Source organism: Myxocyprinus asiaticus, chromosome 21 (assembly GCF_019703515.2).
Source record: "Myxocyprinus asiaticus isolate MX2 ecotype Aquarium Trade chromosome 21, UBuf_Myxa_2, whole genome shotgun sequence".
Lineage (NCBI taxonomy): Eukaryota > Metazoa > Chordata > Actinopteri > Cypriniformes > Catostomidae > Myxocyprinus > Myxocyprinus asiaticus.
Window position 1 is genome coordinate 44,360,602 of NC_059364.1, and position 17,089 is coordinate 44,377,690.

General features: G+C 41.4%; 1 protein-coding gene across 1 annotated transcript in view; it reads left to right on the forward strand.

The window, feature by feature from the left end:
* Positions 1-17,089, forward strand: part of LOC127411740 (collagen alpha-1(IX) chain-like) — a 65,572-nt gene that overhangs the window by 18,260 nt on the left and 30,223 nt on the right. Inside the window, exons 6-9 of the mRNA XM_051647471.1 lie at positions 4,498-4,551; positions 15,955-16,008; positions 16,086-16,139; positions 16,235-16,288. Coding sequence (XP_051503431.1) covers positions 4,498-4,551; positions 15,955-16,008; positions 16,086-16,139; positions 16,235-16,288 — 216 coding nt within the window. The remainder of the gene's footprint in view (positions 1-4,497; positions 4,552-15,954; positions 16,009-16,085; positions 16,140-16,234; positions 16,289-17,089) is intronic.

Consider the following 17,089-nt stretch of genomic DNA (forward strand, 5'->3'; position numbering starts at 1 on the left):
TAGTTTTTATTAATCAATTAATGTCATACAAAGTCCAGTAAACAGAAAAAAGCTAAATCAATAATTCGTCACAGTTCTTCAATCTATTTTGTCTCAATTGCTTCTGTCTCTTCATGTATCCCAGACTGACTCATGTTCAGTGGGGGGCTCTGTGAGGGCCATGCTATCTGTTGCAGGGCTCCCTGTTCTTCTATTCTATTCTATTTGCAAAATGAATGTTTAGGAGTATAAAATTTATATTTCCTACTGACACACTAAAGCTGAAAATATAAATAACCATATACATATAGATATATATATATAGATAGATAGATAGATAGATAGATAGATAGATAGATATACAATTATAAATTAAAATTTTTATAGTAAGAATGTTTGAATGTTAGTTAATGGGATATTTCACCTAAAAATGAAAATTCTTTCATCATTTACTCACCTTCATTCTATCCCAGATGTGTATAACTTTCTTTCTTCTGCTGAAGACAAAGATCGCTCGAGGGCCACGTGTTGAGTAGCGCTGCTGTACAGTGTTCATTTTTTTTTTTGTTGTGGTCATAGTTATAGTCTTTTGACAACAATGTCCTTTAAATTTAGTCAATCTTTCGTCATGTCGTATTCATGTATTAAAATCTGTTTTACTCTGACTAAAATGGCATATAATTTTAGCCAGCAGAAATAACATTTTAGGTGATGATAATGTGTAAAATGACAAAAACGTAAAAAAAAAAAACAAAAACAAAAAACTGTAACAGACCAAACTTTAATGAAATATTCAAACATTTAGAAAAAGTAGGCCTATTAACATTTATTAATTTAAACTATTAATGTTCCATGTTTTCACCAGTTTAGGGCTTTTTCTCAAAGTGCGTTTCTAACTTCCTACATTCTTTTTCGACATCATCATCCACCGCCGGGAAAAAAGTAAAAAGATAGGCCTGTGAGGTTGTTGAATCTATATAGGCCTGTCACAGCACATCTCAAAACTCTGTCCTCTACGTCCTGCTGTCCTTCTGAATTTGTTATTTTTAAGGTGGCAACACAAGTCCGTCCTGTGCATTTGAGAAACCGCATAGGTCAGATATTGCTTTGCGTATAGCGCATTTTTACGGAAACAGCGTAGCCTATTCACTACACGTTGCGCATTTTGACTAGCACAACTTAGTTCAAGTTCACCTGTTCATTCGCTTGATTGTATGTGCAGATGTAAGTTGTAATCCCTTACAAAAATCAATAGTTCTGGCAAATTTACCACAAACTTGCCGCAAATTTACCACAAATTCGCCACTCATTTTTTTCACATGCAAATGAGCTTTGCGGCAAACTCTTCATTGAGCCTGTTTTCATGCACACCAATACGCTGATTACTCTCTAAAATCAGCTTATTTAAAAAATCTGACAAGGCAAGAAATCTGTGTTTACATGACATTTGAAATAATCGGGTTATTCTCTGCTTTTGGCGTCAAACTGTGAAGAGGCATGCGCTCAACACGTGCTCACATTGGATGAGCCAGTAAGAACACGGGGTTAGGTGTTTACATGGCACGCGTAATCGCCGTAATGGCCAAAAATCTACCCGTGTCGACTGGGTTATTCATAAGCCGTTTATGGCCTTTACGGCGATAAAGGAACGTGGTTTATTAAGTTTACATGACCGCACGCGTTGTCGGCTTATTAAACATAAGCGGTGTAAGAACGTGCATGTTAATGCGCTCAATGTTGCCAAAGGTTTTCTGCAGGTTCATCACTACCTGTGAAGAGCTGCAAACTTCTGGCAAACAATTGCAGTGACTTTGCAAGCTCATTTGCATGTGAAAATAATTTGTAGGAAATTTGCAGCAAGTTTGTCAGAACTCTAGATTTTTTTTGTTTTTGAACAAAAGTTTTGAAACACTTGACTGAAATGTTTCTCATGATCTTAAAAATCTTTTGATCTGAAGGCGTATGCTTAAATGTTTTAAATTAGTTTTGTAGACAAAAATATAATTGTGCCACCATATTAATTTATTTCATTATAAATTTAAAATTTAATAAAAAAAAAAAGTTTTGGAAATTGATGACTTGGACCAAATAATAAAGAAAAGCAGCCAATAAGTGCCCAACATAGATGGGAACTCCTTCAGTACTGTTTAAAAAGCATCCCAGGGTGATACTTCAAGAAGTTGGTTGAGAAAATGTCAAGAGTACATGTCTGCAAATTCTAGGCAAAGGGTGACTACTTTGAAGATGCTAAAATATAACACAGTTTTGATTTCTTTTGGATTTTGTTTAGTCACAACATAATTCCCATAGTTCCATTTATGTTATTCCATAGTTTTGATGACTTTACTATTATTCTAAAATGTGAAGAAAAAAAAATTATAATAAAGAATGAGTAAGTGTTTCAAAACTTTTGACCAGCAGTGTATATATTGTGGATATAGTGATTAATTTAGAAATAGGATGCGTTTGAGTAAGATAATTAACCTGTTAATAAAGTGATTCATTTTGTCCGTGTGCAGCTTTTTCTGTTCATGCTGCTCAGGCAGGGAAATACCCCAAATACTGGTTTATTAGATTCAATGAATCAATCCTTTCTAAGTGTTTCTTCATCTTAAAACAGATGTTTTTCCTGTTTGTGTACTGACACTGCAAAGGCCTGAAATGGACATACTCATTATACTGTAAATGGCATCACTTCTTTGTTTTACAGGCATAATTGTAGTCTGTTTTGGCAGAAGACATTTGGGAGTTTGTTGTCCAGATGTCAGAATTGATTAAAGTCAGAATGAAAAATACAGTAGTTAGAAAAGCTCAAATTTTTAGGAAAGTGACCAGAAATTTATTTTCATGACATATTTATATTAAATAATATATGAAATTGGCCTAGGAACACAGTGGAGTTAAAGCCACAAGTCGGTTATTATTATATTCCAAATCTGAGGTCAACTTTTTACTCTAAGTTTAATGAAAAATTGTCACAACCATGCCATGTGATTTAAAAAAACATTTTTTTTTTAGAATAGTTTATAAAAGGAAGGAAATCTCATATATACAAAAATACACTTCATTCACCCTGTTGAATATGCTGCTCCATTCATGTCATTATCTGCAGCCTGTAAAGCATTGCTTATACACGACACAGCCACTTGTTTATAAGGGTTCACGCACACAAAGTGACATCATCGTGGCGTTCACCTGCCTCCGCAAAGCTCTGTTTCACGCGGTCGTGCACATGTGTTAAATGTAACTGGAATTCATACAATTATTTTAAAGGTAAAAGTCACCACCTTTACTCTAAAATATAACACACTAGTTTCTTTACTGTAAAAAAAAATGCTTGCGTTTAGCCACAGACAGACAGTGTAAAGTGTACTACTGCTTCATAAGTGTTTTTGTTTTGTTTACCTCTTGAAAAAGACCAACAAACATATTATTACATGTATATACCTGTAAATGTAAAAATATTTTCTCTGCACTGCCATCTGTCATTCGGAGAAGAGTGCCATCATGGCACGCATCAAGTATAAATGCTTTGGGCTGGCAAAAGCTGTGCGTGCAGGATGCACTGCGGTGCCAGGTGAAAGTATAAACAAGGCTTAAGCCATTCAAACCTGAGACACATTGATTTGCCTCTAATTATTATTTTGTCTGTATTCTGCCCATTGACTAATCCTATTATCTGTCTGCCAGTTACACCAATAATTGACACCTATCACCCATCTTTTCTGTAGCATTAAATGTCTTTCTCTAAAAACAAATATAAAAAAACTTTTTCATGATCTTATATGGATTCTTTTCAAAAATCCCATCATAAAATACAATAACAGAGGGTGCATATTATGGCTACGGTTTGCACGCTAGCATTAGCATTAGCGCCATGATTGCAGTATGGTAAATATGACAAATTACACATTATCTACTGTGTATTTCTTTAAATCATCATTGTGTGGTTATAACAGCTTCTTTTACCGATCACATGTGAATTTTACTCATATAATGAGGCAGAAAGCATAATAATATTAATAGAACATGCAGCCTGAAGCAAATGATCAGTGACAGATACAAAAGCATTCAATTATGCAGACAATAAACATAAAAATCACTTGGAAAATATAGACAAATCATATATTTTCATATTCGCCTATTTTTTCAAGACATGTCTCATGAGTCACAACTGTAGATGTTTTTGATGAATTATTTAATAATATGGAATGTATAATACAAATGATTTAATGTTCACTCATTACATAAATTATGAAAATATGTTCCCTGTAACATTCTGATAATGAAACAGCTTAAAGCTATCAAAGCATGAGCATAAAATCATTTAGTTAACCTCATGATATGTCTTTTTCATCACATCCTAGTTATCATTGACAAAAAAATTAAATACAAAATAAAAAACCTTTATGAACGAACATGTTTGTTAGTTATTTTGTTGATGACATTATCACTGACAGCATACTAGGAATGACCCTCTTCACAAATTTACCGTGCATTGCAATCTCTTTTTCACAGGGTCACAGAGGTCTGCCGGGGAATACGGGAGATCCAGGCAGAGTGGGCAATTGGGTAAGAGTTCTGTCTGAAATTTCTCACCATAGTGTGGGGCTCTGCTGTGTTTGAGTTGGGCATACTACAAGCAGTAGTTACTGGTCATTAAGGTCTTAATAAGGGGGCATTAATGGCCTTTGAACAAACATGAAGTCTGGAATAAAAGTAAGTAGAGAGGATTGAAAGAAGAGACAGATTAGAGACAGAAGGAGAGGGAATTAACCTGAAATAGTTCCTGTCTGGGAAATGAAGTTGTGGAAAATGGCAATAGAAGCATTACTGAAGTACGGCATGATGGAAACAAAGCTGAGAGTCAGGATTCACTTTGAGAGAATGGTAAACACTATGGCTTCTCTCATTCAGTGAGAGGAAACAGACTTTTATAACTGTACTGTACTAGTTAAAGGCCATCATAAGTGTTATGTGTTATGTTAAGTACATGGTATTTGAAAAATAATTGAGAATGAGTACTCTCAGTCAATTACATTTTTTAATCGCGATTAATCGCAGGATTTTTCATTGTTAATTGTGATTAATCGCAGATTTTGAAAGTGCTTATGTTTGACTCTGTATTTCTTTATTTTCCTGTCAAAATACATTTATTACCTTCTTAGAAAAGAAAAAAATATGTAACAATATGTTTCTATTAACATTTACACAGTATAAAGATAGAAATGCACTAAAATAGCTCCAATTCAAGTAACGTTAATTGTTTCCCAAAGTCTAAGTGAGCAAATGATACACTGACACAGAATCGCAGTTGTGTATTGGTTTGTGGTGTGTGCATTGGATGCATTGCAAAGGTTCCCCTGGGCACATCACAAATGTTCTGCCCAAATCCAGCCAGTGTTCAAAACTCCCACGGAGCTGAATAAAATGTCAGAATCTTATGTGAAGATTGGTAAATGCATTTTTCGTGTTAAAGATAAATTATCGCGTTAACATTTTTTAATTAATCGCATGCGTCTTATTTAAATTAATTAATGTGTTAATTTAGACAGCTCTATTGAAAATATAGAAAAACATAACATTATAATAACTGTTTCTGTAGCTTATCTGGTAGGGCATGTCAGTCATGCCATACCACAGCATATTAGAGCAACGCCAAGGTCATGGGTTTCATTCCCAGGAAACGCACATATTAATGTATATTTTAAATACACTCTAAGTCACAACCTGGTCTCATAGAATCACATTACTATACCTATATTTTTGCAAAATGATTTTTACTTGGCTTGTTTTACATATCGTGGCACTTTTTGGGGGAAATGAACACAAGAGGCGCTGCAACAAAAATTACTTTTTTTTCTTTTTCACACAAATCATGAGTGAAATTTCAAAGTTTGCATTATATAACCAACTGCACTCACAAGCTTGTAATTAAATTGTATGGTAGCTCAACTGATAGAGCATTGCACTTGTGATGTAAAGGACTATGAGTCCTGAAGAGCACACAAGTTGGCACGTGAGCCAAAAGTGTCCTTGAAGCACCACAAAATGAAGTGGTTGCTTTAGCAATTGTATTTTTTCATCTCACATTTACTTTTTATTACACTATCAGTTAGGTTTAGATTTAAGGTTTAGGGTAGGTTTTGTTGATTTAAAACTCAATAGAGCATTAACTTTATTAAAAACAACAAATAGGAATGAGGTGCAGGGTGCAGGGTGAACAAACCTAAGACTTCAACTTCTTAAACATCAATGGTTAACCATCAATAGATTAACTAACTAACCTGAGCTAATTTATATAAATTAAGAAAAAACATATAGGCATTCCAGGCCAGTTTTAGACATTTGTTCAAATGTTTCATTTCTTAACACTCCTTTCTCCTAGTCTGGACAAGAAATATACCCCTAACAAAAAAAGCACTGTGGCAATGGTAAAAAGCATGCAATATCATGGTTCTTTGATACATAGATACGTTACTGAATGACCTGCAATATTTCGTGGTCCTACAATGTACTTGAAAGAATACCATAGAAACTATAGGTAGAAACTATAGGTAATATGCTGTAGTACTATTGGAAATGTTCAAAATAAGGCCTACAAGAAGACACCATGCTAAACATGACGAAACATTTTAAACTGAATTTATATTTATGGTACATCCATTTGCATTTGAGTTGCAGTGGTATAAATAAACAAATGGAAGAATCAGTTGTGGCGAGAGACTCCAAGTCTCTGAGACGAACTCAAAAGGAGCAAAGCCATTAGAGTCCAAACAGGCACTGCAAATATACAGGACAGACTCCTGATCAACTTAATTAAAGGACATGGAATAATGCATCAGGATCCAATTACTTGTATACATTTGGGCTATGCCAGTATGGCCCATGTTTGTGAGCAACCTTGGGCAGTAGACTTGATTCTTTCCACCCCAGAGTTATGACTAATTTACCTCTTTGATCCGAGTCCAGCACTCTGTGGCATACTGGAATAATATATTTAAAAGTCAGCCCAGGCAGCATGCAATGCAATGATGTTGCGCTGTTCTAAGTATTAACTGTGGAGATGCTCATACAGTATACGTACTTCCATCTTTCTAAAAATGCATGTGTTGTTCTTACTCTTGCCTTCCACATTCTCACTCCTACATTCTTCCAGCCAGATATATATGGCCATTACTTTGATAATGTGGGTACTGTATGAATGTTGTAAGAGTGGAATGTCTGATGGATTGTGCAGCAGAGAGACATAATTGTGTTTACTGCTGCCCTGCTGGGGGCTACTGAGTGCACTTCCTGCCCCACAGAGACACTGTACATCTGCTGCTGTGTGTGGTCTCTTTGTAGTGGAAGAGTTTGTAAAACTCTTTACTGTCTTCTGCAAACTCCTATTCCCATAGGTTAGTCCACAGATAGCACAGGGTGACTGTATTACAGAATTTAATGTACTGTGCATTAGGGGAGCTGCATGCAAACTGTGTTAATTGACTCGTTGTTTAATAAAGACAAGCCCCACAAGCAATCGGCGTCCGCAGAACACAGCAGAAAGCTCTTGATATTAGTCAATATCCTAGAAATCCCCCGCCACTTCCATGTTTGCTTCTTAAATATTTTTTGCAAATGTAATCTTTATTTTTGCCAACGAAGGGGCGTTCACACTGACAGAGATTTATAGCGCTAAAGCGACCAGAAGACTTTTTCAATGAGAGTTGATGATTTTTGAAGTGACATGAGTAGAACAACCACTGATAGGGTTGCCAACTTTTCGCCACATGAATATGGGATGCTCTTCAACTCAGGACAGGGGTCCCCCTCGAGCGTTTCGCTGTCCGACCGATAGGGTCCCCCTTCAGTATTTTGCCACTTAAAAACTGGACGATAGATGTCCTGCACAGAACGTCTTCATTTCGTTCAAAATATGCAATTTCTTGGCTAATACAGGACAGTTGGCAACCCAACAAAGCTGAGCAGAATTCAGCTTAATGTCTCATTCAGGGCTCGGGAGGAGGATGATCGCAGCATCGGAGAGTGGGCTGTTACAGTCTGACACGGAAGACTCAGCTGGGCTCCAACCATCTTGTGCGGTTGCCCAGTCTGAGGCCAACGCGGAGCTGGCTTGATGGCTGGATGACTGGTTCTTGGGCTCTGAGCCCACAGCCGCGCTCTACCCCAGTTCCTTTCTTCCTGGCGGTGCATAAGGAGCTCACAAAGATTGGGCGGGCACCTTTTACTGTCTGGACCCGACTTTCGAGTTCCTCCGCTTTCACTACCCTTGATGGTGGGGCGGCCAAGGGTTACACGGAGGTTCCTCAGGTGGAGCAGGTAATTGCAGTGCACCTGTGCCCGCAAAACGCCGCCACCTGGCAGAATCGTCCTAGGCTCGTAAATTCACGTCATCCCTGACGGCCAAGGCTTACAGTGCCGTTGGACAGGCCGCCTCCGCCCTGTATGCCATGGCCCTCCTGCAAGTCCACCAGGCCAAGGAACTGAAAGAGCTGCACGAGGGTAGTCCTGACCCGGGAGTGATACAGGAGCTGCGCTCGGCAACTGACCTCACCCTATGGGTGATGAAGGTCACGGCACGGGCTCTCGGGCGGGCGATGTCCACCATGGTGGTCCAGGAGCGCCACCTGTGGCTCAACCTTGCAGAGATGAGCGATGCCAACAAGGTCCGCTTTCTTGATGTGCCTATCTCTCAGGGTGGCCTGTTTGGCGACACTGTCGAGGACTTTGCCCAGCAGTTTTCGACAGTCAAGAAGCAGACGGAGGCCATCCAGCACATCCTGCCCCGGTGTAATTCTTCCTATGGGCCACCGAGATCCCACACCCCGTCTGCTCATCGCCGAGGGCGTCCTCCTGCGGCAGCAACACTGGCTCCACCACAGCCCGAGCCAACCGCTCGGCCCTTAGCTTAGAGCCCCCTGCAGGAAGCTGACGCCCCCATCCCTCGGTCCGGCGCCAAGAACCCCAGGAAGGCTTCGAGGTGTCCCTGAGATGGGCGACCCAGGAGTGAGGCGACCCGCTGTAAGCCAGGAGGTGGTACACAGACCACTCCATCCCCCAGTGGAGGGCCAGGAGGAGAATTTTTTGTTCCCTTTTGTTTTGATTTCGCCACATGCCCAAGGGCTGTGGCACCCTCATTTTCAAAAAAGAGCAGTTTCCTCATTCTCTGGGTTACACACTCGGTGTCTACGGCCGTTTTTGTCATGACAGCCATACATCGAACACTCGCAGTGGGGGCGCTGTGAACACGGGTCCTCCGCCTCGCACACCCAGCTGTGACACACACACTCCCATGATCAGGCAGATGTGATGCGCCACGAGGATGCCCACCCTCCTCTCCCATCACAGACCGGTCCTATGGTGGGTATGCGGAGCAAGGTACTAAGTGCCCTAACATTTCTCTCAGCACAGCCACGAGTTCAGGACATGAGGCCTCTCGACGTGGCAGTTCCTGCTCCGCCCTGCTGTGAGGCCCCATCCGCAGGTTTGTCAAAGGTGATTGTCCCCATGGTGCCCCTTGCTCAGAGTTTGGAGGTGTGGTTAACGCTCTCCAACCCATCATGCTGGCTTGCCTGAAGTCATTCAGGGGAAGAACAGCGGTCCCACTGAAAGAGTTTCAGAGGCTCCTGGGGCATATGGCATCCTCGGCGATGGTTATGCCACTAGGGTTGATGCACATGAGACCGCTTCAGCACTGGCTTCAGACTTGAGTCCTGAGATGGGCATGTCGCTGCGGTACGCATCGTGTGGCTATCACGCCGATCTGACACCACTCGTTCAGCCCTTTGACAGACCTTGCATTTCTACGGGCAGGGGTTACCCTAGCACAAGTGTCCAGATGTGTTGTTGTCACAACAGACACGTCCAAGCCAGGCTGGGGCGCCGTTTGCAACGGGCTCCTGGATAGAACCTCAACTGCACTGGCATATCAACTGCCTCGAGTTGCTGGTGGTATTGCTGGCCCTGCGGAGGCTTCAGCCGTTGATCCAGGGCAAGCACATGTTTGTCCAGATGGACAACATGGCGCCGGTAGCGTATATAAATTGCCAAGACGGTTTACGCTCACATTGCATGTCGCAGCTCGCCCACCATCTCCTCCTTTGGAGTCAGCAGTGACTGAAGTCGTTGTGGGCCACTCACATCCCGGACGAACTCATTCACGCAGCGGACACGCTGTCGTGGCAAGTGACCCTCAGAGGAGAGTGGAAACTCCCCCAAGGTGGTTCAGCTGATTTGGAGTTGATTCGGCGAAGCGCAGGTAGACCTATTTGCTTCCCAGGAATCCTCCCACTGGCCGCTATGGTACTCCCTGACCGAGGCCCCCCTTGGCATGGACGCATTGACACACAGCTGGCCCCAGGGCCTGCATAAGTAGGCGTTTCCCCCAGTGAGCCTGCTTGCACAGACTTTGTGCAAAGTCAGGGAGGACAAAGAACAGGTCGTGTTGGTGGCACTGTACTGGCCCACCCAGACTTGGTTCTCGGAGCTCACGCTCCTCGCGACAGCCCCTCCCTAGCGAATTCCCCTGAGGAAGGACCTCCTTTCTCAGGGACGGGGCATGATTTGGCACCCGTGCCCAGACCTCTGGAATCCCCATGTCTGGTTCTTGGATGGGACACAGAAGACCGAAGTGGGCTACCACCGGTGGTGCTAGACACTATCACTCAGGCCTGGGCTCCCTCTACGAGGCAGCTGTATGCCTTGAAGTGGCGTCTGTTCATGAATTGGTGTTCTTCCTGAGGTGAAGACCCACAGAGATGTGCAGTCAGGTCGGTGATTTCCTTCCTGCAGGAGAGGTTGGAGGGCCAGCTGTCCCCCTCCACCTTAAAGATGTATGTGGCTGCCATAGCGGCACATCACAACGCGGTAGACGGTAAGTCCTTGGGGAAGCACGACCTGATCATCAGGTTCCTTAGAGGTGCCAGGAGGTTGAATCCTCCTAGGTCATGCCTTGTTCCATTGTGGGACCTCTCTGTAGTCTTGCTGGGCCTACAGAGTGTCCCGTTTGAGCCCCTGGAGTCAGTCGAGCTAAAGGCCCTCTCATTGAAGACGGCCCTCCTGAGTGCGCTCACTTCCATCAAGAGGGTTGGGGACCTGCAGGTGTCCACTGTCAGCGATACGTGCCTAGAGCTCGGTCCGGCATACTCTCACGTGATCTTGAGACCCCGGCTGGGTTATGTACCCAAGGTTCCCACTACCCCCTTCAGGGATCAAGTGGTGACCTTGCAAGCGCTACCCCAGGAGGAGGAAGACTCAGCCTCGTCATTGCTGTGTCCAGTTTGTGCTTTGCATGTTTACTTGGACCACACAGAGAGCTTTAGACGCTCTGAGCAGCTCTTTGTCTGTTTTGGGGGATAGCAGAAAGGGAAGGCTGTCTCCAAACAGAGGATTGCCCACTGGATTGTGGATGCCATCGCTTTGGCATACCAGGCCCAGGGCGCGCCATCCACCCTGGGAGTACGAGCACACTCCACTAGGAGTATGGCATCCTCCTGGGCTCTGGCAAATGGTGCCTCTCTACAGACAACTGTAGAGCAGCGAGCTGGGCGACACCCAATACCTTTGCGAGATTTTACAATCTCCGGGTTGAGCCAGTTTCATCCCATGTGTTAGCGGTACAGACAGGTAAGTATGCAGGCAGCTGGCCGGGTGTACCGCTTGCACTTAGCACCTTTCCCCTCCCTGAGGGGATAAGGTGTACTTTTTTCATCCACGTGAGTTCCCAGGGTCGGCGAACCCCCCAGCACCCTGCGACAGATGAATTCGGTGGAGGAATTCGATGCCAGGCCCAGTACTCGTGAAGTATGCCCTGCTAGGTCAGCCCTTGTACTTGGGAAAGGTGCTCCATGTGTGGTGGTTCCCTGTCGGTAACCCCATATGAGGTGTTTTCCATGGTACGGTTTCCCTGATGGTAAACCTGTGTCTTCCCTTGGGCAGAGTTCTACTCTACCACCAGTCGCTGCACTTGTAGAGCTCCTTCCTTCCAGTTAGGAACTTCTGCAGGAACTCCCTTCCATATTTGGTACTTCCCGGTTGGTAAGTTCATGTGATGTATTCTCCACATGTTAACCTCCCCTTCGGGCAGGATGTGGTCTCTGCGGTGTCTTTTCTCCATGGAAAAGTACACCTTCCCTGGCGCAAATGCTTAGTCCCAGCTAAGTGAATTTGTCATTTTTTCAAAAAAAAGAGAAAAGGTCAACACAGGTCAAAACATCTGGTGCGGCCTATTCCCATTGTAAATTCGCTGGTCCCCCCCTTGGGGTACGAGGGACTATGTGATTATGCAGGGCATTGGAAAGGTTATGATGGGGCTGTGTGCACTTGTTACTAGGCACGCAGTAGCCTGCCTGTACCAATCCACGTAACATAGATCAGCTGGTTGTGGCGTTTTGTATAGGGACCCCTAGTGTCACTACATCAACGCAACGTCGAGTGAGTGACAGATAGGGAACGTCTTGTTTACTATTGTAACCTCCGTTCACTGATAGAGGGAACGAGACATTGTGTCCCCCCTGCCACAACACTGAACTACCCGCTGAAATGGCCGGGACTCTGTCTCGGCTCCTCAGCACAAACCTGAATGAGTGGTTGCAAGCCGTCTCCTTTTATACCCGTATGTCCAGGGGAGTGGCATGCAAATTCCACTCGCCAATTCTCATTGGCCTTTTCTCAAATATCAGAGGTGTTAAGGGCTCCCAAGTCCAACCCCTAGTGTCACTACATCGACACAACTTCTCATTCTCTCCATCAGGGAATGGAGGTTACAATAGTAACCAAGACGTTCAGCTTTATGCAAGTGAGCAGAGGAACAATTAGGCGACTACCAATGGGAGGATACAGTTTGAGGCTGCAGTCGAGTAAGAAGGGCATAGTGTTTCTGTAGCTGAACTGGTAGAGCATGGTGCTAGCAATGCCAAGGTCATGGATTTTATTTTCATAGAGCATACATAGTGAGTATACATAGTATAGTAACCACCAGCACAGAGATTTTGTGACCTACAGCAATATAATCACTCTCAGTGCGCTTACATGCACATGTAAGATCACAGCAGTTATACTTAATAAGCCGGCATCATGTAAGGTCACGTAGATGCTTAAATGGTTTTCATTTATTGGGGTAAGGTCATAAACAATGTAAGCCAAAAAAAGAAAGAAAAAAAAAAGCAACTGGCACATGTAGATTTTTGCCTATTACCCACATTTCTTCTTGCATATCAACACCTTTATCTGCGTGTTGGCGGCTTATTCAATTTTTGCGCATGTGTTGTGCACATGCCTGTTTACATTTTGAAATAATTGGGTTTTTCTCTGGTTTTGATGTAAAATGTCATGTACGGTTTATTGCATTGTTGGGTTTTTAAGTCATTTTCACAGTACCTTTGCATGACGAGATTCCATGGTCAAAGTAAATGTGGGCGGATTTTGATTGCATGTGAAACCAGCAAAAAAACATTTGCCAAGCAGCCTCTTTTTAATGCTGCACTTTGTACTCTAGAAGAGTTAAGTTATAAAGAATCTCGCCCCTTAAGTGATATTGTTGTCCATTGTAAATATTCAGTGTAGCTGTGTATGAAGCACCTCCCAAACAGAGGCCTCTGCAAAACCAAGCACCTTTCTGTCACTCGTCGTGGTGAATTCGCCTGTCAGATTTCTCCACACTTGAACTCAAAATCGCTAAATCCACAATATAAATTTTTTCGCCACTGGATGTTCACTGTGTGTAATTCAAGTTTACGCGGATTCCAATTGAGACTCTATTTCATCCCCAGAATTTTGCTGTGAAAAGGTAAATGTGGCTGCGCCTTTAGAATGAGCTGATTTTTGATAGTATTGAGCTTATTGTTGTGCATATAATAAACAAAGTCAGTGTGAAGAGGGCTAAAGATTGTAGTACCCACAGCTCCATTGAACATGTTTAAATCCATTATGAAGAAATACACAGATTTCCCCTTAATCAGTGCAGACAACGCAAAGAAGTCAGCAAGTTCCATCTAGGTACGATAATGGCTTACAAATGAAGTGAAGGGAGATATATTGGACATTATAGACCAAATACTAACCTTACTAACCAACTAACCTCTTTGGTGCAGAGCAACAGTTCTGAAACATCACTAATAGGGATGTGCCTGAAGCCAAATACCTTTTTCGGAAAGACACAAATAGTGACTTCAAAATGGTTAACAGATTCATCTGAATAATATAAAACATTTGTTTGACTGATTATCCAAAAAGCACAAGGATAAAGCGAAATTTTAAATAAACATACCTAAAATTACAATGAATTTATGAATCTGTGCAGCCAATATTTCAAAAGTCTAAACCTTATGAATGAAAATGCGCACAGTGTGATTTCAGATTGGATGGGTGCAGTCTCGACTCAGTTTGCGGTCTCTATTAATTGTGCGTGTCTGGAGCTTGTCAAGTGTAACTTTCTACTTCTTGAAATGTCTATGTTAATGTATCACACGATTCACACGTGATTCTCATGTATTTATTTATAGCCTAAACCTGAGCTTAATATTAAATTCCTGACCTGAAGTGATGATTTCACGTCGGAGCTCATCTTTCTGTCTCTTAAAGTTGACCACATTTATATTCACATCAGTGATTAAGATATCTGACTGGTTAAGACTTTATTCTGAAAAGCTTCAAATGCTCCATAAAGGTTTAAATGCTCCATAGAGAATTCATCTATTTGGAATATTCCTGCTTATGTAAAACGAAGAATCTGAAACTTGCTCTGTCTTTTTTCATCTTCTTCTTTAAACTGTGCTAAATTTGAAAATGTTAAGTCTTCTTGAACTCTGGTAAGGCACTATATAAATTTAACATTATTATTATTATTATTATTATTATTATTAATATTATTATTTAACCAAATAATGGTGTGCTATCGTAAAAATTCCTGATAGACTTACGAGACTTTCATCTGTTTCTAGGCTGTATTGATTTTAATTTCTTTTAATGTTTGAATTTGTATTTATTATTCACTGCAAAATGTGTGCTTGACATTTCACATTTTGCTTGACATCTCTTGCCTCCAGAATAATGTTGTTAGACATGCACAGACAAACAAAAATTATTTTTCATGCAGATATTAATATCTGAAATACTAGGAGAAATCACAACATATTCCACAGTTAATGTTGCCTACAAATTCAGCTTTATCTGGTAAGAAAAAAAAAAAGAATCAAATAATATTTTTAAATAATAATTGTATAATAATAATAATAATAATAATAATAATAATTATTATTATTATTATTATTATTATCATTTGGCTATTATTATGAAAAGGCATATATATATATATATATACACACAAGCATATATATATATATATACACACAAGGCATTCTATTAATAGAAACTCTAAATGTAAGAGTAACACTTAAAAATGGGTGTTTCGTTTAGTTTTGACGCACTTCCGGTTTAAGCCCGCCCACACTCGGTTCTGTCCAAATACAGAGACAGATACAGATAATTTTGTCATATGAACAGATACAGATACAAATACAGATAATGGCTTCGCTGCACACCCCTTATCACTAACATGTCTTTATTGCATTGTTGAAGTTATTAAATGTGTTATTAAAGACAACAGACTGTGCACAGGCCTCATGAAATTTAGGCTTCCACTGCTTTCCATTTAATGTAGGTTTTTCTCATTACAACCCCATCGAATCCTCTGCAGGCTATTGGCAGTTGTTCAGTTGTGTGAGAAAGGATCCTGTTTGATCAAGTGCATTTTTATACAAACAGTGAGGGAACCGTTTCCAAGCCGTTCTATAGCTCCAGGCTGTCATATAGTGGAATACATGCTGCCTTTTTCCAGTGCTGTAAATCGAATTCTTTAGGTCTTTTGGCAAAACTTACTGGCCAATTAAAGTGTGCATCTGTTGCCATTGTTACCTACTGTTTACTTTTGCAAGCAGTTTTGCAAACATTCATCTCAAACACTTCTTGATTCAGGGGCGACGTGGAAACACTGGAGATTATGGACACATAGGAGAACCTGGGCCCAAGGTAAGTGGTTTCATTGCATCGTCCCTTGGTTGGTATTTCTGGACAGGCCCACTCATTGGTCAACTTGCATCTTACAGGGTGAAGAAGGTATCAAAGGAGAAAAGGGGATGAGAGGGCTTCGAGGTCAGGAGGTAATACACTATACACCTGCATAGTGCACTTTGATGGCTTTTTTTTTAGTTTTGCATCCACAAGAAAACAATATTAATCGTCTCCTTTCTCGCAGGGTGACAGAGGACCCAAAGGCCTGAAAGGGTTAAAAGGAGCTACAGGCCATAAGGTAAAAAAAACAAAAAAACATTAAAAGAAAGGATTCCATGCTGAACTGGTAATATGGTAATTATTGTGGACTGTTTAACGTTTTATGCGCATGCAAATGGCTATTTTACATTTTCTCGTACAGTAATGGAATTGTGTTCACAAATGATCTCAGTGTTAGTGAACAGGACTCAGAGCAGCTCCTAAAGAACGTGTGAAGATTAAATGGTTCTGGAGCACCTGATGTGTGCGTGCATCGTTCGCGGTGGTTCTCACCAAACTGACGCAAATGTGCATGGAGAAAACAAAGCGCTCTGTTTTCACCTTATTGTAACATTTGCGAGATGGCAATAATAATAGTGAAGTTATTAGTGATATTATTATTGAATCGCAAATGCAGTTAAAGGTTTAGTTCACCCAAAAATGAAAATTCTCTCATCATTTACTCACCCTCATGTCATCCCAGATATGTATGACTTTCTTTCTTCTGCTGAACACATTTGAAGAAAAATAGAAAAATTTTATAGCTCAGAAGGTCCTTAAAATGCAAGTGGATGGTGATTAGTCCTTTGAATCTCCAAAATGAACAGACAGTCAGCATAAACTTCATCTATATGACTCCACTGGTTAAATTAATGTCTTCTAAAGTGAAATTATCGCTATTGCTGCGAAAAAGACCAATATTTAAGTACTTTTTAACTAAAAATCATTGCTTCCGGTCAGCAGCAGTACGTGCGTGACGTAATCGCGTTGGCATTTTCACGCGAGAACATACGCTTGTGCGACACACCCGGGAGAGCAGCGTTGTTCACAACTGAATAGG